The 24,283-nt window shown below is 42.9% G+C and overlaps 2 protein-coding genes across 14 annotated transcripts in view; one reads left to right on the top strand and one right to left on the bottom strand.

Annotated features, from left to right (window-relative positions):
- LOC140210701 (uncharacterized) overlaps window positions 1–22,768 on the top strand; it is a 181,250-nt gene extending 158,482 nt beyond the window's left edge. For all 9 annotated transcript variants that reach the window (XR_011889278.1, XR_011889276.1, XR_011889280.1 and 6 more), the window contains one exon: window positions 22,622–22,768. Coding sequence is in view for 2 of the 9 variants with exons in the window: in XM_072279903.1 (XP_072136004.1) it covers window positions 22,622–22,676 (55 nt within the window). In the remaining 7 variants the exon portion in view is untranslated. The remainder of the gene's footprint in view (window positions 1–22,621) is intronic.
- Window positions 1–24,283, bottom strand: part of LOC140210700 (rifampicin phosphotransferase-like) — a 208,439-nt gene that overhangs the window by 99,655 nt on the left and 84,501 nt on the right. For 4 of the 5 annotated variants that reach the window (XM_072279895.1, XM_072279896.1, XM_072279898.1 and 1 more), the window contains 5 exons: window positions 22,965–23,100; window positions 16,456–16,532; window positions 7,514–7,631; window positions 6,726–6,826; window positions 5,317–5,388 (listed from right to left, as the gene is read on the bottom strand). In XM_072279895.1, coding sequence (XP_072135996.1) covers window positions 5,317–5,388; window positions 6,726–6,826; window positions 7,514–7,631; window positions 16,456–16,532; window positions 22,965–23,100 — 504 coding nt within the window. The remainder of the gene's footprint in view (window positions 1–5,316; window positions 5,389–6,725; window positions 6,827–7,513; window positions 7,632–16,455; window positions 16,533–22,964; window positions 23,101–24,283) is intronic. The other variant, XM_072279897.1, reaches the window with a different exon arrangement.

Here is a 24,283-nt window from a genome sequence, read left to right as displayed (position 1 = left end):
CTACACTAGCACTCAATAAGATCATGGCTGATCTGGTTATGGACTCAGCTCCACATACCTGCCTTTTCTCCTGAATTCCCCCGCGATGCAAAAATCTGTCACAGTGTGTCTTAAATATATTTAAATAAGGTAGCCTCTACTGCTTCCCTGGCAGAAGAAATCTACAGATACACTACCCTCTGGGGGGGAGAAAAAAAAACAGTTTCTCCTCATCTCCATCCTAAGTCAACACTCAATGGCTATTTTTTTTGGGGCATACCTGCTCATTAATGCAAATATCTAATTAGCCAATCATGTGGCAGCAACTCAGTGCATAAAAGCTTGCAGACATGGTCCCGAGGTTCAGTTGCTGTTCAGACCAAATATCAGAATAGGGAAAAAATGTTATCTAAGTGACTTTAATTGCCGGTGTCAGACAGGGTGTGTTAAGAATATCAAAACAGTCTTCAGAATTAAAAGAGAATGGTGCAAAAACAAAAAAAAATTCAGTGAGCAGCAGTTCTGCGGGTGAAAATGCCTTGTTAATGAGGGTGGTCAAAGTTGCTGGTGAACGCAGCAGGCCAGGCAGCATCTCTAGGAAGAGGTACAGTCGACGTTTCAGGCCAAGACCCTCCGTCAGGACTAACTGAAGGAAGAGTGAGTAAGAGATTTGAAAGTGAGAGGGGGAGGGGAGATCCAAAATGATGGGAGAAGACAGGAGGGGGAGGGATGGAGCCAAGAGCTGGACAGGTGATTGGCAAAAGGGATATGAGAGGATCATGGGACAGGAGGCCCAAGGAGAAGGAAAAGGGGGAGGGGGAGAAAAACCCAGAGGATGGGCAAGGGGTATAGTGAGAGGGACAGAGGGAGAAAAAGGAGAGAGAGAGAGAGAGAGAGAGAGAGAGAGAGAGAGAGAGAGAGAGAGAGAGGGAGAGAGAGAGAGAAAGAATGTGTGTATATAAATAAATAACGGATGGGGTACGAGGGGGAGGTGGGGCATCAACCCCGTTCATAATTTTATGTGTTTCGATAAGATCGCTTTTTTTCTTCAGAATTTCAGCAAGTATTGGCCCGGACAACTCAATCATTCCTTATAGGCTAACCCCTTCATCTCCGGATCCAACTTTGTGATCCACCACCAGCACCACCTCCAAAGCCAGTACATCTTTCCTCCAGTAAGGAAGGTGCAGGTCAGATACATCACAAAGATAAGGTATTCTAAAGGGAGAATGAGGTAACCATGCACGACAAGGGAAGTCAAATACAGCATAAAAGCAAAAGAGACGGCATATAACATAGGAAAAATTAGTAGGAAGTTAGAGGATTGGAAAGCTTTTTAAAAAAATCAGCAGAATGCAACTAAATAAACCATAAGGAGAGGAAAGATGAAATATGAAGGTAAGAAAGCCAAAAATATCAAAGACAATAGCAAAAGTTTTTTTCCCCCAGATATATAAAGGGTAAAACAGAGGCAGGAGTGGATATTGAATCATTAGAAAACTGGTGAGGTAGTAATGGGGGGATCAAAGAAATGGTGGACGAGCATAATAAGTATTCATTGTGGAAGACATTAGCAGTATACCAGAAATTTGAGTATGACGGTGGGGGGGGGGGGGGGGGGGAGGCAGAAGTGAGTGTAGCCGCTATAACTAAAGAGAAGGTGCTTGAAAATCTGAAAGGTCTGAAATGAACTACACCCCAGGGTTCAGAAAGAGGCAGCTGAAGAAATTGCTGAGGCATTAGTAGAGATCTTTCAAGAATCACTTGATCTTTTATAGTTCTGGAGGTCTGGAAAACTGCAAATGTCACACCATTCTTTAAGAAGGGGGCAGAAGAAAGGAAATTATAGGCCAATTAACCTGATGTCAGTGATGCTGATGATGTTGGAGTCCATTATTGAGGATGAGGTCTTGGATGACTTAGACGCACATGATAAAATAGGCCAAAGTCAGCATGGTTTCTATGAGTGAAAATCTTGCCTGACAAATCTACTGGAATACTTTGAGGAAGTAACAGGCAGGATAGACAAAGGAGAGTCAGTGGGTGTTGTTTACTTGGATTTTCAGAAGGCCGCACATGAGACTTCTTAACAATATAAGAGGAAAAATACTAACACAGATAGAAGATTGGCTGATTGGTAGGAGGCAAAGAGTTGGAATAAAGGGAAGATATTCTGGGTAGCTGCCAGTGACGAGTGGTGTTTGGCATGGTTTGGTTTTGGGACTGCTTCTTTTCACGCTACATGTCAATGATTTGGACTTGTGGCCAAGTTTGCAGATGATACAAAGATAAAGGAGGAGCAAGTAGTGTTGAGGAAGCAGGGAATCTGCAGAAGATCTTGGACACATTGGATGAATGGACAAAGAAGTGGCAGATTGAATATAGCGCAGGGAAGTTTATGTTCATGTACTTTGGTAGAAGGAATAAAGGTGCAGACTATTTTCTAATCATAGAGAAAATTCAAAAATCAGAGGTGCAAAGGGACTTCAGCGTTCTTGTGCAGTATTCCCTAAAGGTTAACTTGTAGACTGAATCAGTGGTGAGGAAGGCAAATGCAATGTTAGCATTCATTTCAGAAGGGCTAGAATATAAGAGCAGAGATGTAATGCTGAAACTTCATAAGACATTGGTCACACTGGGAGTACAGTGAACAGTTTGGGGCTCCTTATTTAAGAAAGGTTGTGCTGGTATTGCAGAGTGTCCAGAGGAGATTCACGCTAATGTTTCTGGGAGTGAAAGGGTTAATGTATTTGGAGCGTTTTATGGCTCTGGACCTGTACTTGCTGGTGTTTGGAAGAATGGGGGTGGGAGGGAGGTCGTCTCGTTGAAACCAATGGAATGTTGAAAGGCCTAAGCAGTGTGGGTGTGGAGCAGATATTTCCTGTAGTTGGTGGGTCTAAGACCAGAGAGCACAGCCTCAGAATAGATGGACATCCTTTTAAGACACAGGTGAGAAAGAATTTCTTTTGCCAGAGAGTGGTGAATCGATGGGATTCAATGCCATGGATGGCTGTGGAGACCAGGTCATTGAGTACATTTAAATAGAAGTTGGCATGTTCCTAACTAGTCAGGGTGTGAAAGGTTACAGGGAGAAGGAGGGAGAGTGGGGTTGAGAGGGATAACAAATCGGCCACGATGAAATGGCAGATCAAAGCTGATGAGCAGAGTGGCTACTATGTCTTGTGGTCTTAAAATACTGAAGTCTTAATTCAAAATAGATTAAATTTGGTAGAAACAGAATAAAATAAGTGGAACATTTGATATTAATCTACGCACCATGTCTCTATTTATAGAAAATTAGTTTTATTTGTCACATGTACAAAGCATGCAATAAAATGTGTGGTTTTGTGTTAACAACCAATACCGTCCGAGGATGTGCTGTGGTCAGGACTAAACGAAGGGTCTCAGCCTGAAACGTCGACTGTACCTCTTCCTAGAGATGCTGCCTGGCCTGCTGCGTTCACCAACTTTGATGTGTGTTGCTTGAATTTCCAGCATCTGCAGAATTCCTGTTGTTTGCGAAGTATAATAACAAATATCTTCCTCTGACTAAAATATCAACAAGCCTGGGGATCAAAATTCTTGAAACAATTTCTCTTCCAAATACAGTAGCAGTTTAAAATCATCTGCCGGCAGGTGATTTTAAGGATTACTGTCAATGAAGTAAGACTTAATATCAAGGCAGATCTGCGTTGTTTTGATTGCACAATGTCATTACACTGTAAGTGTTGGCCTGTTGAAGAGTACGGGTAACGTAATGGGAAATTCTGACTCATTGTACTCTCAAGTTGCTGCTCTGTGCTCCAGGTGCAGATGGCTGCGGTGGGAAGTTCAGTCCTTTCAGTTTGCACAAGAGGTTCGAGGTTATTTGTCACATGTGCATCGAAACATCCAAACACAAAGAAATGTGTCACAAACAAGTGAAAATCTGTAGAGGCTGGAAATCCCAGCAACACACACAAAATGCTGGAGGACCTCAGCAGGCCAGGCAGCACCTATGGAAAAGAGTAGAGTTGACGCTTCAGGCCGAGACCCTCCGGCAGGACTGGAGAAAAAAAGATGAGGAGTAGATTTAAAAGGTGGGGGAGGGGAGAGAGAAAAACACAAGGTGCTGGGTGAAACTTGGGGGCGGGGAGAATGAAGTAAAGAGCTGTAAAGTTGATTTGTGAAAGAGATGCAGGGCCGAAGAAAGGGGAATCCAACAGGAGAAAACAGAAGGCCGTGGAAAAAAGAAAGGAGAAGGAGCACCAGAGGGAGATGATGGGAATGCAAGGAAATAAGATGAAGGAGGGAAAAGGGGGATGGGGATTGGTGAAGGGTGGGCGGGGGGGAGCTGGGCCATTACCGGAAGTTCAAGAAATCAATGTTCATGCCATCAGGTTGGACGCTACCCAGACTGAATATAAGGTGTTGGTACTCCAACTGAGTGTAGCCTGATTGTGACAGTAGAGGAGGCCATCGATTGACATATTGGAATGGGGATGGAAAGTCCAATTAAAATGGTGTCCACTGGGAGACCCCTGCTTGTTCTGGCGGACGGAGCGCGGGAACCCAACGAAACGATCTCCCAATTTACAAAAGGTCTCACCAATACACAGGAGACTACACCAAGAACTCACAGACTCACAGGTGAAGTGTTGCCTCACCTGGAGGGACTGTTTGGGGCCCTGAATGGTAGCAAGGGAGGAGGTGTAGGGTAGCTGTGGTACTTCTTCCGCTTGCAAGGATAAGTGCCAGCTGGGAGATCAGTGGAGAGGAACGAATGGACACGGGAGTCCCTATGGAAATCAGAAAGTGGGGGTGGGAGAAGCAGAGAAAAAGTATGTTTGGTGGAGGGATCCCATTGGAGATGGCGGGCATTTGGAGAGTTATGTACTAAACGCGGAGGCTGGTGGGGTGGTAGGTTAGGGCAAGAGGCACCCTTTCCCTGGTAGGGTGGCAGGAGGATGGGGTAAGAACAGACATGCGTGAAATGGAAGAGATGTGGTTGAGGGCAGCGTTGATGGTGGAGAAAGGGAAGCCACTTTCTTTGAAAAAGGAGGACATCTCCTTCATTTGTCTCAACCATCAACAGCCCGTTGACGTGCTGGGGCCACCCACACGTGTCGGCACGCATCCGGTGCCAGCAGAGCATGCCCATAATTTAGTAATGTTTGGAATGTGGGACATTACTCGAGCACCCGGAGGAAACTCACACAGTCACAAGGTGAACAGGCAAACTCTTTACAACAATAGCTGGAATTGAACCCCTGCTGTGATCGTAAGATTGGTGGTTCTTGTAAAGCATTATGCAAAGTGTGCTGGTCTTTTGCAGTATTTTAAAATAAAACATCTTACCTGCAGTAAATAAATGTGAGAGTCTTTTATTGCCCACTCAATATCCCTTGGAGCTCTGTAGAATTTTTGCACCTGGGGTACAAAGACATAGAAAATGTTCATGCCTTTACATCTGCTCATACTCTGGTGTGTATGCCTTTGTGAATATAGATTTGATATTTCCAATGTTATCTCAGTCTGGCCTCCACTGTACAGCTTTCATGCACTTCAGTTCCTTTAACACCCTGCTGCCTATATTCCAGCTTGCACAAGTTTCTATGAACACACCAGTCCTGTACTCACTCCTGGTTGTCAATATAAAAACCTCTATCTGACAATACCCATCTCTATCCCTGGCAACCCCTCCACTCTGACAATGTACCAGTATCTCTGTGTCCCTGGTCAAGAGTCTGTCTCTACTGTCATCATGCCTACAGCCTGTTGAGTCCTAACTTTTGTGAACTTCCTAAACCTTTCTGTCTCGCTTGTCAAATTCTCTTTCATAATCACCTCCTTGAAACATGTACTAATATTTAATGAAGCCTGTGTGCTAATGATATTATTTCACTTCTAACATATCAACACAGAGGCACATACAGATGTCTACACCGATCGTTAGGATTGCAAAGCTATCAGTTCCATTCCCTTCTCCTTGATTCCTACACTGTACCCCTTTTCAAAGTAGATTTCTTGTATACAGTATAACCATATACAACCCTCTCACACATACCCTTTGTTTCTTTTTGCCATTAACTGACATTAAGGGATATATGGTCCTACAGCTGAATAACCAACTAGTTTGGGGTATGAGAGGAAGTACACAGCAAGGATGTGCAAACTCTACCCAGACAACATCCAAAGTCAAAAACAAAACAGGATTCCAGGAGCTGTGACGCATCAGCATTAAATTCTGCCTCACCATGCTACCCTTGTTCTGTATTTACCTTTGAACTCTTATTCCCAAATCACTCAATATGGAAATATGTTCAGGACATCGTTGCTGCCATTAACTGGTTGTCTATACATATAACATTACTGTTTATAAATAGACCAAGTTGATTAATATTAATTATATAGAATTAATGAGAGGCAAGTAGGGTAGATAGCCGGCGATTTTCTCCCCAGGTGGAAATATGAAATACAAGAGGTCACAGATTCGGGGGGGGGGGGGGGGGGGGCGGGGAGGGGATAGTTAAAAGGCATGTTTTTTTTATATAACCAAGAGTGGCAGGTGCATAGAAGGGGAGGTGGCAGAAGTGGATATGACAGTAATGTAAGAGGCATTTAGACAGATGCACAAACAGGTAGGGGAATGGAGAGATACAGACTACGTGCAGGCAGATGGGATTAGTTAGGTCACCAGCCTGTTCCCATGCCGCACTGTTTCTATATTCACCAATTCTAAATATTCTGCAAGAAGCAGTACAAACCTGAAAGGCCACTTGTCCTAATCTCAGAATCATATCCTCTGTCATGCAGCATTCTGAAGCATCTGAAACTAAAGTGTTTTCAATCATAACTCCGCCTTCACCTGAAATTGTTAAAAGGCTCTGTTAAGTGTTGTGGAGAATACACCTCATTTTCTCTAATCAATTTGGATTCAGACTCTGGTTTCCTTTATTTAATAATTCGGAGTGAAGGGCTAAAGTTGGGAGTAATTCTGGAGGGGGGAGGTGGTTGGAAGTGATCTTGTGGGGGAACTGGGGCTAGGGAGGGACAGAGAAGAACTGATTGTGGAGAGGTTCTGTGGTTAACTAGAGAGAAGAGGTTTAGTGTGCCTTAGTATAGTTCAGGGGCAAGATCCAGTTGAGAGTTCTGCACATGATCACAAAGGGTCCGTAGTCTGATAGTTGGAAAAGTCATGGGAGACTAACAGTTTGGGAGTTCATTGCAAAAATGATGAATGATTGCTATCAGGGCATGCTGAATGCTTATCAGTTTCTTATTGTCAGAGATTATACAGATGGACGGAGTAAAATTTACAGATAGAGCTTGTGTGTTGTACAAGAAATTACACTTTTATATGACGTGAGTACAGTATGTCTTTATTAAATTGGAAAAGTGCAATTGTGCAGTTTCTAAGTGGGTTTGGGTTGAGGTTTGAAATGTTTAGCATTTTAAATCCAGCCTCAACAAAAACTCAGCTGTTTGTAGGGACTAGTTTTATTCCTCAGGGCTTCTAAAAGCCAGCAGGCACTGGCTTGCTGCCACCACTTACGTGCTTGTCGGATCTGCTTCTGCTTTGTTCCAATTTCCTTCTTGAGGATGTGACATTGCCCTTTTGTACTGCACAACAGGGTGATGGTGTCAGGGTCTACAAGACCATTCACCACAGACTAGAGGAAAATATGAAAGATACAACATAAATCTGTTCACAAGTGTCTCTATTTTAAATTTAATTGTTGGCTTGAGGCCTGACTTAGGCTGGCTGTTTTAGTCGGGCAGCATTTAACACAACATTATCTTCCCTTTTAAACCTCTTAATCCTTAACCTAAACTATGCCCTCAAGTTTTGGACTCGTCTACTAAGGAGGGAGGTTTCCTACTCCCTACCCTTTCAATGATCCTCAGTTTTATTTATGTCCATCAGGTTCCCCTCAGCCCCTCTCCTCATAATTAAAACACCAAATTCCAGGCAAGGTCCCTCGTGAGCTCCTGTACCATCTGCAATACACACCCTTCCTCCTGCGTGGCAACCAGAAATGTACACAATTGTGAGATAGTTAATATTTTTTTAAAGTTTTTCATCACCTCCTTACCTTGGTGGTTTTGTTAATTTTGTTGGAGAGGGTTTAAGTTAGCTTTGGCAGGAGAATGGGAACCCCAGAGTAAAAATCGGAAGGGAATGCTGTTTTCTGCTGATGTAATATTTTAGTAATCAAACATCAACACACCTCAGATGCTAAAAATATGAAAAAAGCAGAAAAGGCTGGTGATACTTTAAAACAAAGTAAAGTAGGAACTGAATGGGTTATTCTGCCTTTGAAGCCTGCTCCACTATTCTGTACATTGCTAATCTTAAATCTTGGTTCCATATTCTTTCCCTCTTTCACATACTTCTGTCTTTGCTGTTTAGAAAAGAGTCTCCATCCTAAATATATTCAGAGACTTGGTGGAGAATTCCACCAGTTCACCACTGAAAGGCCCAGATAGAGTGGACATGGAGGGGACGTCTCCAATATTGGAAGAATCTGGGAATAGAAGGCACAGCCTCAGAATTAAAGGACGTCCTTTTAGAACAGAGATGAGGAGGAATTCCTTTAGCCAGAGGTTGGTGAATCTGTAGAATTTATTCCCACAAAAAGCTGAGGAGACCAAATCATTGGATATATTTAAAGCCGAGGTTAGTAGATTCTTGGCTAGTTGGGGCTTCAAAGGTCATGGAGCAAAGGCAGAAAATTGAGGTTGAATGGGCTAATAAACTGCTTGAATGCTGGAGTAGGGACCGAATGGCCTTGTTATGCTCATATGTCCTATGGTCTCTAAGTAAACAATTGCCTCCTCATGTCAGTTCCAATCCTTTATCCTATGACCACAACACTTAAGACTCATGACCAAGGGAAGCATCATGCTGGCATCCACCTACTCCTGGCATTCAATGGAAATGCCATCAGCAAGTTCCCCACCATCAGCATCTCAGAGTCACCATTGTGCAGAAACTCATCTGAATCAGCTACATAAGTACTTAGTTACAAGAGCAGGTGAGAGGATGGCCATTTTGAAGTCTCCTAACATCCCAATGCCTTCCCATTATCTACAAGGCAGGTTGGGAGAGTGATGGAATAACTCAGTTACCTGAGTGAGTGCAGCATGCACAACACACAAGTACTTGATACCATCTTGGTAAAAGCAAGCCATCCAAATCACATCTTATCCCTCAGATTGAACTTTCATTCCCTTTACTACTGGTACAATGCGGATACAGACTGCACCATCTATTAAATGCATGCCAATTAATCAGCAAAGCTACTTTGACAGCACCTCCCAGTTCCACAAATCCTACTAAGACAAAGGCATGAGATGCATGGAACCAATATGACCTCAAGGCTCTCCTCCACAATCATATATCATCCCCCCTTGGAATTATATTGCCATTCCTTTATTTTCTCTTAGTCTAATTCCTGCAACTCCTTGCTCAACAGTACCTTTACCATAAACGCTGTTCCCAAAAAACCATGCAGATCCACTGGCAGGATAAGCAAATGAATATTAGCCTCCTTTCCCAGGTCAACATCCCCAGCCTTGAAGTTTTAATTTCACGCAACCAGCTCCCAAAACTGCCCATGCCCCATGAGACTCCTGAAGGTGGAACTCTGCTTTGAACTCTGTCATGATAAGAGATTACCACAGAGGCAGAGAAAGAAGAGGAAATGTCCTCAGAGCTTCCTTGAAAGAATGCAACTCACTTAGTTACTTCATGTGATCAAGATGGATGAGGTACAACTAGGCACAGTGGGAGTTCTAAATATCTTTGTCAGCGCAATGCAACAACACAGTGAAAACAGAAAAACAAAGATCACCTCACAAAACCGCACATCCACCCTCTACGTCAATCACCTTCTTACATCACTCATGGCAGAGTTTACAGATCCTACACTGGCCTAATTAGCCAACATGAGAACCAGTAGAATTAGAGTGGAAGGAATGCAGCAGTTCGAGAAGGTGGCTCAAAGATACTTCCACAAGAGCAATAAAAACAAAAGCTAACTAATGTTGGACACCCACAATACCCACTTATAGTAAACCTAAAGAAAAGATGAATTTCCTTGCTCTTTGTCGATAGTATTTTCATTTGGGAAACTGGACGTTAGGCAATGCCAAGGTCATTTATTTTTGGAATGAAGTGTCCACCTTGGAATAAGGTGCATAATCACCTGACATAGAGGTGCTCTCAATGATGTGTATAAAACTTAAATGTAAGGGATAGTAAAGGGTAATGAATGATACAAAAAGAGAGTTTGAGGACAGAAATACTTATTCGGATTTGGCAAATGGTTGAGTTAGGATGGTTTGCTTGATTGATGCAGCTCATGAGAAAAATAAGTGTCCAGACTAATGAATTTATTTAATTAAGTTATCAAATTGAATTTATTATCTAAGTGTGTGTATATTATCATATACTAGCTTGAGATTCAGTTTCTTGTAGGCACTTACAGGAATGAAAGGAAATACTATAGGATTTTTGAAAAACTATAAACAGACAAAGACTGGCAAATAACCAATGCACAAAGGACGACAGAATGTGCAAATAAAACAAAATTCTGAGAAAATGAGTTGTATAGAGTGCTTGAAAGTGCATCTGTAGGTCATAGAATCATTTCAAGGAGGTGGTGATTGAAGTTATGCACACTAGTTCAGGAACCTGATGGTTGTAGGGTAATAAATGTTCTTGAACTTGCTGGTGTGGGACCTATGGCTTCTGTACCTCCTGTTCAATGGTAGCAGCTAGAAGAGGGCATGGTCTGGATGGTAGGGGTCTTTGATGTGTCTGGCTTGTGATTCAATGAAAAATCATCACCCATTATCTGTCATCAGAATAATCACCAAGCTGATAGAATTTACAAATACCTATCCACAAAAGATGCAATGGCTTTCAGTCTAAACATAATTACCAGTTAAAGACAATCTTTAATAATTTATACCCTGAGTAATACCATGTCATCACTGGTACAGCACACCACTGGCCAGCCCCTGCTGCATTGGAAAGATGGTTAAAAGACAGGCTTCACAAGCAGGAAAATTAAGATAACACTATCACACACACACACACACACAATTCTGGAGGAACTCATCAGGCCAGGCAGCATCCATGGACTAGATACTGCCTGGCCTGTTGAGTTCCTCCAGCATTTTGTGTGTGTTATCAGATGGACTTAACTTTCTGTCGTGAATTTAAGTTCAAGTCTAATTATTGGCCATCGCCTCACTAGCATTAAGTACTAGTTAAATTTACAAATACTCTTTTCTTTGTTAATGTGGTTGAGAGGGAAAATTAATCAGCCATGATCAAATAGTGGAGCATACTAGTGGAAGAAAAATAGTAAGACATTGTGATGAACGTTAAGGGGTTAATGACCTTCTTCTAGTATGTGACTAATGTACACTGCGTGACAGAAATGTGCTTTGTAGACAGGATGGGAAAATAACTATATCTGTGCTTCCTTGTTCTAAGAATCATCACTTGGGAAAGCCTGATATACTGTCCTGAGAACTAACACTTAAGAAAATGTATAACCTTTCAAAGATATATTGTGCAGCTTCACTATTCTGTAGAGTTGTAGTTTAGGTTCCTCCTTACAGCTTTGAGTGCTTTTTGTCACGTAGGTTTGGGGTATAAATAACAGTGCCCTCTATTGTTAAGCAGAGTTCCAAGATCCCGCTTTTAGGTGCTTGGGCTCTCCATGATATCATGTAAATAAAATCCTTTTGTCTGAAACAACTCTCCGAGTTCTATCTGCTGCTCCTGAGATTTATCCGCAACAGTTTGGCGACGAGGATGGGATCCTCAATCTAGTCTCTTAGCTGAAAGGGGGAAGCTAGAAGAGCAGGATCCAAAAAACAACCCTAGGTGGAAAAGGAGAAGCAAGACAGAAAAGTGCCTTCCAAGTTGGGAAGGAAAATCAGCCTCCTAGCTAAAAGGGGGAGACAGGTGTCCTGCAGCCCAGCTGAAAGGGGGACGGCAGGGGGTGCTCATGGGAGTACCAGGGTAGCTACCAATTTATTTCTGCACCCACTCCTTACAACCCCCCATGCCAGAAGTTCAGGCATCTGACACCCCCAGGGAAGCAGACATCACTGTAACGAGAGAAGGGTCTCAGGAAAGAGGAATTGAAGCTGAGGGAGCTGAAGGAAGTGTTAGCAGTAGTAAAGATTACTCAAAAAAAATGCCTGAAAAGGCAAAAAGAAAGAGACATGAAAAGAGAAAAACAGAATGGAGGATAAGCTTTTAACAGACACCTTCATCATATCTAAAACAGCCCCGCTTCCCCTGCTGGGTCCACAGACCCTTTGTAATTTAAGGGCAACACTGCACTGTGCAGCTGAAGGTATGCACATGGAGCTTCCTCAAATTAGGGTCCTTCAAATACTAAAATTAATGAATGGGCAAGAAAAGGACAGTTCAGGACCCATGCTATACTGGCAGCTGGATAGCAATCTCTATGCTTGGCAAGCTCAGAGACTGTATGACACGTTGATAGGACGAGCCAACCTCTACATACAAAATCTGCAATACTTGATTAATAGCAGCTGAGAAAAGAAGCAGCTCCATTGCACGGTCTGTTACACTTTACAAACTGACCCGCACTATGATCAGCCTGTACACCCTTATTTAAACGGTAAAGCTGAAGGCAACATCGTATGTGTATTTTGGTCCCGAGGGATTAGGGCTCCTGGTGGACTTAGTGGAAGATCAGGGAAAAAAGATTCCGACCTCAATGCCTCATTTGACAGTGGCCATAAAACCACCAGTAAAGCCTAACGATATCGGGACGATAGTAAAACGATAGGCGAAAGAAACCAAGGATGTTTGTACTATTTCTCTGCTGGTACTGGGACAAGAAGCTCGAATTGAATTCTTTAACGAAAAGGAGGGGAGAATTATGTTAAAGTCCAAGAGCTGGGAAACAACCTTTGAAAAGCAACAATCACCAGCAGAAGACCCTCTACTTCCCCCTAAAGCCTTAGCCCGGGTACCAGGGAACCTATGGGCCCAACATAAATCATGTGGGAAAAGCTCAAACAGCTCCGGAGCATAAAGTTACTTTAAGAAAAAAGAATGTGCCACTGCCCTGTATTAAACAGTACCGTATGGCTACCGAACATGATGAAGGTATCAATCCAGTAATTGACTCATTGCAGCAAAGGGTGCTGGTGAAGACACAAAGCCTGTGGAACATCCCAATATTACCTATCCCAAAAACGGGCCAGAGAAATGAGTGGCATTTTGTGCAGGACCTAAGAGCCATCAATAAGATAGTCATTCCTATTGCTCCGCTGGTGCCGGACACCAACATTATGCTTACTTCTATACCTGCGGGAGCTAGTACCTTTACTGTAGTTGATCGGTGCCCCACATTTTTCACCATACCTTTGCAGGAGGATAGCCAGTATTTATTTGCCTTTACTTATAAGATGAGAAACATACGTAGACACGTCTGCCCCAGGGATATACCGAAAGCCCTGCAGTTTATGTTGCAGCAGTTAAAAATGATATGGCCGAATGCCAGCTGTCTGAATATTCCACGCTGATTCAGTGTGCAGACAACATCCTGATAGTTTCTGCTACAGGGCCACAATGTCTGACAGATTCTTTAGCACTCCTTGAACTTTTGGCAAGAAGAGGGTGCAGGGTGCCTGTGGAGAAAATGCAGTTTTGCCAAGAGACTGTACAGTACCTTGGATTCCAGCTCAGTAAAGGTTGGCGAAATTTGGGAAGGGATCGAATAAAGGCAATACAGAGGGTCCCAGTCCCCAAAACAAAAAAAAATGATATTCTTTCTTTCCTGGGCATGGTAGGGCATGTCGACAGTGGATTCCCGAATACCGGGAGAGGGATGCAGTAATGCGTTCTGCTACATTGAAAACGGAGCCCCTCATCATGGAATAGACACCCGAAAGGGAAAAAGCCTAAATGAAAAATCTATTCCTATTGTATTGGATCACCCGTGTACGATGATAGTACCCCATGCCGTAATGCTACTGTTGAATTCAGCTGCTACTCAGCATTTTACCACGGCTAGAAGGACAGGTTATGAGGTGATTCTTCTCACTCGATCCAACTGTACGTACAAAAGATCTCCAGCTATTAATCCAGCTACTTTTTGTTCCGTTACCATTTGCACAGCAGGATGGGGATGACCATGACTCTGATCGCAGTGGGAGCCACTACTGCTCCCCCACCAGATCTGAGAAGCAAGCCTATTGATAACCCTGATTTAATAATTTTCACAGATGGCTCTTTGCACCGCCCAAGAGATGATCTGTTGCTGGCAGGGTATGCTATAGTAACTCCCCATGAAGTAGTAGAAGCTCATGCCTTGACAATAGGAACATCAGCGCAGGCAGCAGAACCCTATGCCGTTACCCGAGCTTGCTTGCATTTTGGCCAAAGGAAAAGCTGCCAAAGTTTATTCCGGCTCACGTTATGCGTTTGGGATAGCACATGACTTTGGGCAATTGTAGAAAAATAGAGGATTTATCACCTCCTCGGGGAAAGCGATTAAACGTGCCTCCTTGGTACTGAACCTTTTAGAAGCTATTTTGTTGCCAGAGAATTTAGTAATAATTAAGTGCGAGGCACACTCTTCAGCGGAGAATGAGGCCTCCAAGAGAAATCGGTTTGCAGACATGGTATCAAAACAGGTGGCCCTTCAGCGACAACCTGTGCTACAGACCCACGGGCTGAATCGGGAGGGAAGGAGCTCCCTGTGTGTATTTACGTCCAGCAGTTGCAGGAAGCCCAAGATTTTGCCTCACAGCAAGAGAAATGTGCCTGGAGCAAATCTGCATGTTACCAGAGTACCGGGCTATGGCATGACCCAGATGGCTGAGTACTGTGCCCGCATAGATAACTTTTGCCCCCGGCTCGCCTGGCACATGGCCAGGTTCAGATGGGCAAAGGAGGGATACAGCATGCCATCACTCAACAATGGTACGCCCCTGGGATAACAGTAACTATCGAGAAGGTAGCATGTACTTGTTTAGTTTGCCAGCAAAACAATAGAGGAAAGACTCCCGCTAGATTTGATCACCTGCCCCAACCGGAAATGCCTTTTGAAAACCTGCAAATTGACTTTGTACATATGCCTGCTGAAAGGAGATTTAAGTATATATTGGTAATAGTAGGCATGTTTTGCTCTTTCAATCTTTTTTAATTGATTTAAAAGAATAAGGATAAATACAAACCAGAGGAGAGGTTATCTCAAATACATATTTCAATAATAGTACAAAGAAAGGAATATACACTGTCAAAATCATATATAGTATTAAGCTAATATACAGAGAGAAAAGACCCACTTCTCCTCTTAACAGCTCATCGAAAAAAACTCAAGATTTCCTGTTATTGAGAAAAAACCCACTTAACTAAAACAAAAAATATTTTGAATATACAGTTAAAAAAAAGGGGAAATCCTTCTGATCAAATCTAAAACTTCGCGGAGAAAAAAAATTAATGGGAAAAGTGAAAAGGATTAGATCATATGAAAATATTGAATAAAAGGTCACCAAGTCTGCTCAAATTTAAAAGATGTATCAAACACCTGACCCCTTATTTTCTCCAACTTAAACAAAACATAATGGAGAGCCCAAAAAAAAACAGTATGTGGATTGGGATCCTTCCAGTACAATAGAATAGCGCTCCTAGCCAATAAAGTTGAGAAAGGTATCATGCGTTGAGTGGAAGCAGGAACATTTCCTGCTTCCGTTGGAATAATCCCAAAGATTGCCGAAAGTGAATTAGGTTGTAGGTCCGAACCTATGCCTTTTGATAATGTTCTAAAAACATCTCTCCAAAAATTATTTAACTTTATGCAGGACCAAAACATATGAGTTAAAGTGGACACCTCAGTGTTGCATCTATCACAAGTAGGATTTATATTAAAAAAAATATGCGCTAGTTTATCTTTTGACATATGCGCCCTGTGCACTACCTTGAACTGAATCAAGTTATGTAGTTACCTTGGTATTGACACTGAGTTTCAGTAAGAGGTGCCTGAACCCACTGAGTTCCTTCAGCAGATTGTTTCTCTGGATTCCAGCAGCTGTAACCTTTTAGATGCCCTAACCTTTGTCTTGTTCACTCATCGCCCAGATGATCTGGATCCGCTGCTGGCCCATTAATATCTTAGGGCAAGTTACCACACATAATATTTAAACCCTAAACTGCAAGCTAATTCTAACCAATAGAGGATATGTTCTGCTATCACAATTTAAGATTAACGTACAAGTAATCTCACAAAAACATTAACATTTTGCTTGGGTGCATGCAGAGAATATAAATAGGTTAGTGCATACTTGCTCAGTAATACTGTGCATAAGTACAACTAAATATATTTATGCCAGAACTGTTTTGTGGAAAACACTTCACTGTCAGCGGAGTACATGATCAACCACAAAATGTAGGTAAGATGCAATCTTAGGAACAAAGTTGCAGACTCTCACCTCTCCTAGACCATAGTTTGCATTGATAATCATTCTGCCCGGATGTCCTGTGACAGGATCACACGTAAACAACACACCTGTAACATTATTAATAGATACAACATTAGATGCAAGAATGATTCTCATTCATTTCTGTTCTGCTCTTCATTGTTGCTTTACTCACTAATTTTAAATCTGTATTTCATGGAATGTAATTTATGGAAAGTAATCACTCTCTTTCCCATTCCCTCAAGTTTCAAAATGGTGATTTTTTTCCCCCTCTGAAGTTCATTGAACTGTGTCTCGCTCAGATTGTCCGTGACCTGGTAGCTTCTTCCCACATTTCTTTGTTTATACTCAGGAAGTAGAGAAATTACATTACACTTGTACTGAACCTTGACTCAACATACATGAATGAAGAAGGTCATGGAGTCACTGAAGAAGGAGCAAAACAGAAAGATTGACAATAACGACACATACAAAATGTTGCAGGAACTCAACAGTTCTGGTAGAATCAATGGAAATGAATAAATAGTCAAAGTTTCAGACAGAGACCTTTTGTCTGGACTGACGAGATTGACAATAACACCAGAAAAGCAAGGATCTACCCAAGACATGAACAGACTTGCTCATTTTTCTCATAAAACAGACATAGTAGGGACTTCCCGTAAAGACTTTCAAAAGTATGGAACCCTTGCTTGTTATGGACTGAAATAATTTTCTTTTGTCAACTGACAGTAAATACCTGCAACAGTTGTATTAACCTTTAACCTCTGTACATTTAACTCCATTGTTGCCAATTTATCCAAATAAGATCATAAGATACAGGAGCAGAATTGGGCCATGTGACCCATCCAGTCTGCTCCGTCATTCAGTCGTGGCTGATCCTATTTTCCTCTCAGCTGCAATCCCTTGCCTTCTTCCCATACAGTTTCATGCCCTGACCAATCAAGAATAGTCATAGTCATAGCCATACTTTATTGATCCTGGGGGAAAATGGTTTTTGTTACAGTTGCGCCATCAATAATAAATAGTAATAAAATCATAAATAGTTAAATAGTAATATGTAAATTATGTCAGTAAATTATGAAGTAAGTCCAGGACCAGCCTATTGGCTCAGGGTGTCTGACCCTCCAAGGGAGGAGTTGTAAAGTTTGATGGCCACAGGCAGGAATGACTTCCTATGACGCTCAGTGTTGCATCTCGGTGGAATGAGTCTCTGGCTGAATGTACTCCTGTGCCCAACCAGTACATTATGTAGTGGATGGGAGACATTGACCAAGATGGCATGCAACTTGGACAGCATCCTCTTTTCAGACACCACCGTGAGACAGTCCAGTTCCAACCCCACAACATCACTGGCCTTACGAATGAGTTTGTTGATTCTGTTGGTGTCTGCTACCCTCAGCCTACTGCCCCAGCACACAACAGCAAACATGATCGCACTGGCCACCACAGACTCGTAGAACATCCTCAGCATTGTACGGCAGATGTTAAAGGACCTCAGTCTCCTCAGGAAATAGAGACGGCTCTGACCCTTCTTGTAGACAGCCTCAGTGTTCTTTGACCAGTCCAGTTTATTGTCAATTCGTATCCCCAGGTATTTGTAATCCTCCACCATGTCCACACTGACCCCCTGGATGGAAACAGGGGTCACCGGTACCTTAGCTCTCCTCAGGTCTACCACCCAGCTCCTTAGTCTTTTTCACATTAAGCTGCAGATAATTCTGCTCACACCATGTGACAAAGTTTCCTACCGTAGCCCTGTACTCAGCCTCATCTCCCTTGCTGATGCATCCAACTATGGCAGAGTCATCCAAAAACTTCTGAAGATGACAAGACTCTGTGCAGTAGTTGAAGTCCGAGGTGTAAATGGTGAAGAGAGAGGGAGACAAGACAGTCCCCTGTGGAGCCCCAGTGCTGCTGATCACTCTGTCGGGGACACAGTGTTGCAAGCACACGTACTGTGGTCTGCCAGTCAGGTAATCAAGAATTCATGATACCAGGGAAGCATTCACCTGCATCGCTGTCAGCTTTTCCCTCAGCAGATCAGGGTGTATGGTGTTGAACGCACTGGAGAAGTCAAAAAACATGACCCTCACAGTGCTCGCTGGCTTGTCCAGTTGGGTGTAGACACGGTTCAGCAGGTAGATGATGGCATCCTCAACTCCTAGTCGGAGCTGGTAGGCAAACTGGAGGGAGTCTAAGTGTGGCCTGACCATAGGCCGGAGCAGCTCCAGAACAAGTCTCTCCAGGGTCTTCATGATGTGGGAGGTCAATGCCACCGGTCTGTAGTCATTGAAGCCGCTGGGGCACGGCGTCTTCAGCACTGGGGCGCGGCGTCTTCAGCACAGGGACGAGGCAGGACGTCTTCAACAGTACAGGAACCCTCCGGAGCCTCAGGCTCAGGTTGAATACATGGCGAAGTACTCCACATAGCTGAGGGACACAGGCTTTGAGCACCCTGGTACTGACACCATCCAGTCCTGCAGCCTTTCTTGGGTTGAGATGTTTCAGCTGTCTTCTCACCTGTTCAGCTGTGAAGCCCACCATGGTGGTTTCGTGTGGGGAAGGGGTATAGTCATGAGAGCAGGGTGGGGGACTGTGAGGGGGAGGGGTATGAGGGGAGAGTGGAATATGTGTTGGTTGGGGGCCGACAACAGATGGCTTGTGGGGGATGGGCAGAGGCCACAATGTCAAATCTGTTAAAGAACGGGTTAAGTTCATTGGCCCTGTCCACACTGCCTTCAGCTCCTCTGTTGCTAGTTTGCCGGAACCCAGTGATGGTCCTCATCCCCCTCCAGACCTCTCTCATGTTATTCTGCTGGAGTTTCCACTCAAGCTTCCTCCTGTACCTGTCTTTAGCCTCCCTGATCCTGGTTTCAGGTCCCTCTGTATTGCCCTCAGCTTCTCCCTATTTCCATCTCTAAACGCCATTTTTTTAGCTTTCAGGATGTCCTTAATGTCCTTTGTCACCCATGGCTTGTTATTTGAATAACAAAGGACAGTTCTTGTCGGAACATTGCAGTCCACACAGAAAATGATGTAATCAGTGATGCACTCTGTGAGCCCATCAATATCCTCTCCATGTGGCTCACAGAGTGCCTGCCAGTCTATCACCTCAAAACAACCCTGGAGCGCCTCATAAGCCTCTTCTGACCATTTTCTCACTGTCCTCGAGGTTGCAGGTTTACTCTTCACCAGAGGCACGTAGCAGGGTTTTCTATCTGCCTTAAATGTACATAAAGACTTGGTCTACACAGCTGTCTGTGGCAAACAGTACGGGCCCAGAGCCATCAAATGCTATTTATAGTACAAGCCATTCAAACCTGTAATCATTTTTGTGAACTTCCTTTGAACTCACTCTAATTTCAGCACATCCTTTCTGAGCTAAGTGACCCATAGCTGTTCACAACACTCCAACTAAGGCCTCACCAGTACTTTTTAAAGTCTCAACATTACATCCTTGATTTTATATTCTAATCCTCTTGAAATGAATGCTAACATCACTATGGTCTTCCTCACCATAGAATCAACCTGCAAATTAACCTTTAGGGAATCCTGCACAAGGACTCCCAAGTCCCTTTGTGCCTTAGCTTTTGTATTTTCTCTCTACTTAGAACATAGTCAACCTTTTCATTTCTTATACCAAAGTGCACGACCATACACTTCCCGACACTGTATTCTAGCTGCCGTTTCTTTGCCCATTCTCCTAATCTAAGTCCTTCTGTAGTCTCTCTACTTCCTCAAAACTACCTGCCCCTCTATGTACCTTCATATCATCTGCAAACTTTGGAACAAAGCCATCAATTCCATCATCCAAATCACTGATGAAAAGAATTGGTCCCAACATAGACCTTTGTGGAAAATCCCTCGTCACTGGCAGCCAACCAGAAAAGGCTCACTTTATCCCCACTCTTTGCCTCCTGTCAATCAGCCACTGCTAGAATCATTCCTATTATACCAAGGGCTTGTAGCTTATTATACAGCCTCATGTGTGGCACCTTGTCAGAAGCTTTCTGAAAATCCAACTGCACATAACATCAACCAACACTCCTTTGTCTATCCTGCTTGTTATTTTTTGGAGATAACAATTTGCTTATTTTTGGTGGGAGTTAATAATAATCAATGATCAATATTATTGCATGGGTTTAGTGCTTGTGTCCAAAGACAATTTTTGCTCATCAGAGATTTCTCTGGTGAGCCCAGTATGACTGCAATGTGTTGATCCATGAGTTTGGTCAATCAACACATGAATGTCACAAAGGAGCTGCAAGAGAAATTTCCAAACCCAGACAGGAACAGGCATCCATGTGAAATGGATGAGGACAAAGGTTCATTGATAATAGCAAAGGCTTGATAAGCTTATGGAAAAAGGAATTGTAGAGAGAGTCTCAATGAGTTAAGGTGTGTGCAGAAATGATAAGGATTGCCTGGCTTGAATAATCTTTTCCTTTGCAATTTATACTGAGTAAATCTACACGTTCTATGATTATAATATGCTTCAAGAAATGTTATTTCTTTTTAAATATGCTCACTGACTGCAAAATAAAATTACAACTCTGAATGCTGTTATGTGTTCCAGGATTCAAACCCAGTGATGATGAAAAATCTAAATGGAGTTGGCCCTGCAGTTGGGAGGGTTCCACTACAGTTGCTGCATTTTGCCTTCTTTTGATAAGGTCATGGATTTAGGAGCTTTTGTGGAGTTGCCTAGGTGCAGTGCACTTTTGAGCTGCCCTGGCAGTATACTGCTATTCGGGGAAATGATTGTTTAGAGGAAGTGGTCAATCAAGCTGACTTTTTTGCTGTTGAGTTCTATTTGAGCTCTCCTCATCCATGCTGTCCTGATAGTCATGATGAGGGTCTTGGCCTGAGATGTTGACTCTTTATTCCTCTCCATAGATGCTGCCTGACCTGCTGAGTTCCTCCAGCATTTTGTGTTTCTTGATCTGGATTTCCAGTATTTGCAGAATCTTTTTGTGCTTATGAAACTTCAGGGGATTCCCTCCCTCTCCAGGCTTGTATTTTGTTGATGGTGGAAAGGCTTGACAATGTCAGGATGTGAGTTATTCACTGCAAGTGAGCTAGCCTCTGTTCTGTCCTTGCGGACATAATATTTATGTGGTTGATACAGCTGTATTTCTGATCAATTATCGAAAATGTTGATAGCAATGCATGTGGCAATAGGTATGCCATTGAACCTTGAAGTTGTTGTTGCTGGTTATAAACACAATGTATTGTGAAAGGTATCTGTCATTTATTGCTCTGTGTTTTCTGCAGTTTATCTGGGCTTGCTGAATACGGGTGTAGGCTGCTTCATTTGCTGGGGATTTGTGTATGGAACGGAAAATTATGCAATCATCAGCAAATAATTGTAATTTGACTCATAAAGGAAGGAAAATCACCAATTCAGCAGCTAACGGTGGTTAAGCCAATGGTTATTCTTTTGGATTGCCAATAGATGTGTCCAGGAGATTAATTCTGAGAGACATCCAAGGTTAACAGTGCTGGAATGGCATTGACATGAGTGCCTTCCATTAGATTTGATACTAAACGTTCCAATTTTGTAAGCTAAACTATATACAGTACATCATGATTTACAGAATCAAATTGAAGTTTTGCCAATGTCCTGCCTTAATTATTTTTATTATTTATTGAGATACAGCACAGAATAGGTCCTTTTGGTCCTCCCAGCTATGTTACCCAGTCCTCCACCGATCTAACACTAACCTAATCATGGGGCAATTCACAATGACCAATTAATCTACCAACCGGTAGGCCTTTGGACTGTGGGAGGAAGCCAGAGCACCCAGAGGAAACCCATCTGGTCACAGGGAGAACATACAAACTCCTTAAAGACAGTGCGGGAATTGAATCCAAATGGCCTGTACTGTAAAGCACTGTGCTAATCACTACGCTTCTGTGCCACTCCAAATCCTATCTCTGAAACAATAGTAGCTTACATGTTGTAAAAGAAATCCTGTTCATATATTTAATTACACTTTATAAAGTCCTGTAATGCATAAATTAGCTGGTGTTTCCCAATACTGCAACAATAGCCTTACTTTGAAGTTATCACTAAAGCTGTGGCTTGTGATACAATGAGGTCATAAAAGTTAATAAATAGACTTTGTTTCTCTTTCTTACATTTATAGCAGTTTTTTTATATTTACTGTATTGGCAGGAGGTCAACATTGCTGGCAAAGCCATCAGATACTACACAGTTATCACCTGAATGACAACAACCCCTACTGGAAGATGAGTAGTTATACATACTGCAGAATTGTTATGGTCAGAAGATATATGTAAATAAACCACATACTGAAATTAACTTTTTGTTACAGATTTATTGAATACTAATTTATATATTGCAGCTTATCACTGTGGAATTTTAGGCTCCAACTTTCAGACCAATAATTTAGTGCTCTGACTTCGAGCCCAAGACCATTTCATTCCATCTAGGTACAAACCCAATGATCACTAACTTTGCTTGACTGATGCTTCAAATTCGAAACAGCAATCCTCACCTGCAGTCTCGGCTGTTATCATCTGCTGGACAATCACACCCATGCTTGATTGCACTGGTTGCCCCTTATGTCTGCGATATTGCACAGCCCGGAAAGAGTAGAGTGAAGCCCAGCATTTCTGCACACCATCACACACCTGGGGCAATGAAGAATTGTCATGTCAACAATAAAACTGCAAACAATGCAAGCCATGTCCGCCGTACTTCTGAGATGCAAGATAGACAGCTAGAATGATTTCTTATTAAATTAAGGAAATTCAGGGAAGATGAAATGATTCTGTATTCGTTATCAACACTAAGCCAAAAGAGAGGTACAGCATAGAAACGGCCCTGCAGATGGCCAAGCCCATGCCAGTCACTCATTACCCAAACCTTTATTATTAATCCCAATCTACTGTCCCTACGTTCTCATTAACAAACCTTCACCCCCCCTCACCCCCCCCCCCACACACACACACACATATTCTACCACCACCACTCACCTACACCCTGGGGGCAATTTATAGTCCCCAACTACGGTCCCTCCTGAACAACTTTGGGAAGTGGAAGGAAACCAATGCACCTAGACTATAGTGCAAAAGTCTTGGGCACGTACGTATAGGTAGTGTGCTAAATACTTTTGCACAGTACTACATTTGTCAACGTGAAGTAGAGAGAGAGTTTATAAATCTGGCAGGAATATAGGATGGTGAGGGCGGAGCACCACAGCAGGGATGTGGGACGGGTGGCAGAGGAGTGCCAGAGGCACGGGTACAGACATACCCAGCCCTGAGACACAGGCAAGGCCATTTGATTCCAAACAACTGGTTTATTAAACATTACAGAATGTCTCTCTAATGCTTTTCACTCCCTCCTCTCTTTCCAACCATAATACCCCTCTCCCTTCCCCCTTCCCACTCTCAGTCCACAATAGAGACCCATAGGAGAATCTCGCTTAGCGGCATATATATGTTACGAATTTTTTTTTGAATGGCAGCAGTACAGTGTAGCACATAAATTACCACAGTACTATGCAAAGTCCTAGCACCCTCGCTATAGATACGTGCCCAAGACTTTTGCACGGAACTGTAGTGGAACTCATGTGGTCATTAAGAAAACGTGCAAACTTCACAACAGCAGCACCCAATGTCGGAACTGAATACAATTCACTGGTGCTGTGGGGCTGTGGCTCCTCTATCTGCACCACTGCGTCATTTTGTCAATCTTTTCTCAAACAATGCTACATGACCTGACAGAGATCCATTTAAAATCCCTGTTGTATGAGGGAGCTGTGTAGGTAGCACAGCAAACCTGTACCAGTCAGTCAGTTTGGTTTATGTT

The sequence above is a fragment of the Mobula birostris genome, chromosome 15 (genome assembly GCF_030028105.1).
Source record: "Mobula birostris isolate sMobBir1 chromosome 15, sMobBir1.hap1, whole genome shotgun sequence".
Lineage (NCBI taxonomy): Eukaryota > Metazoa > Chordata > Chondrichthyes > Myliobatiformes > Myliobatidae > Mobula > Mobula birostris.
The sequence above is the reverse complement of the archived record's forward strand: the minus strand, read 5'-3'. Positions and strand labels throughout refer to the sequence as shown.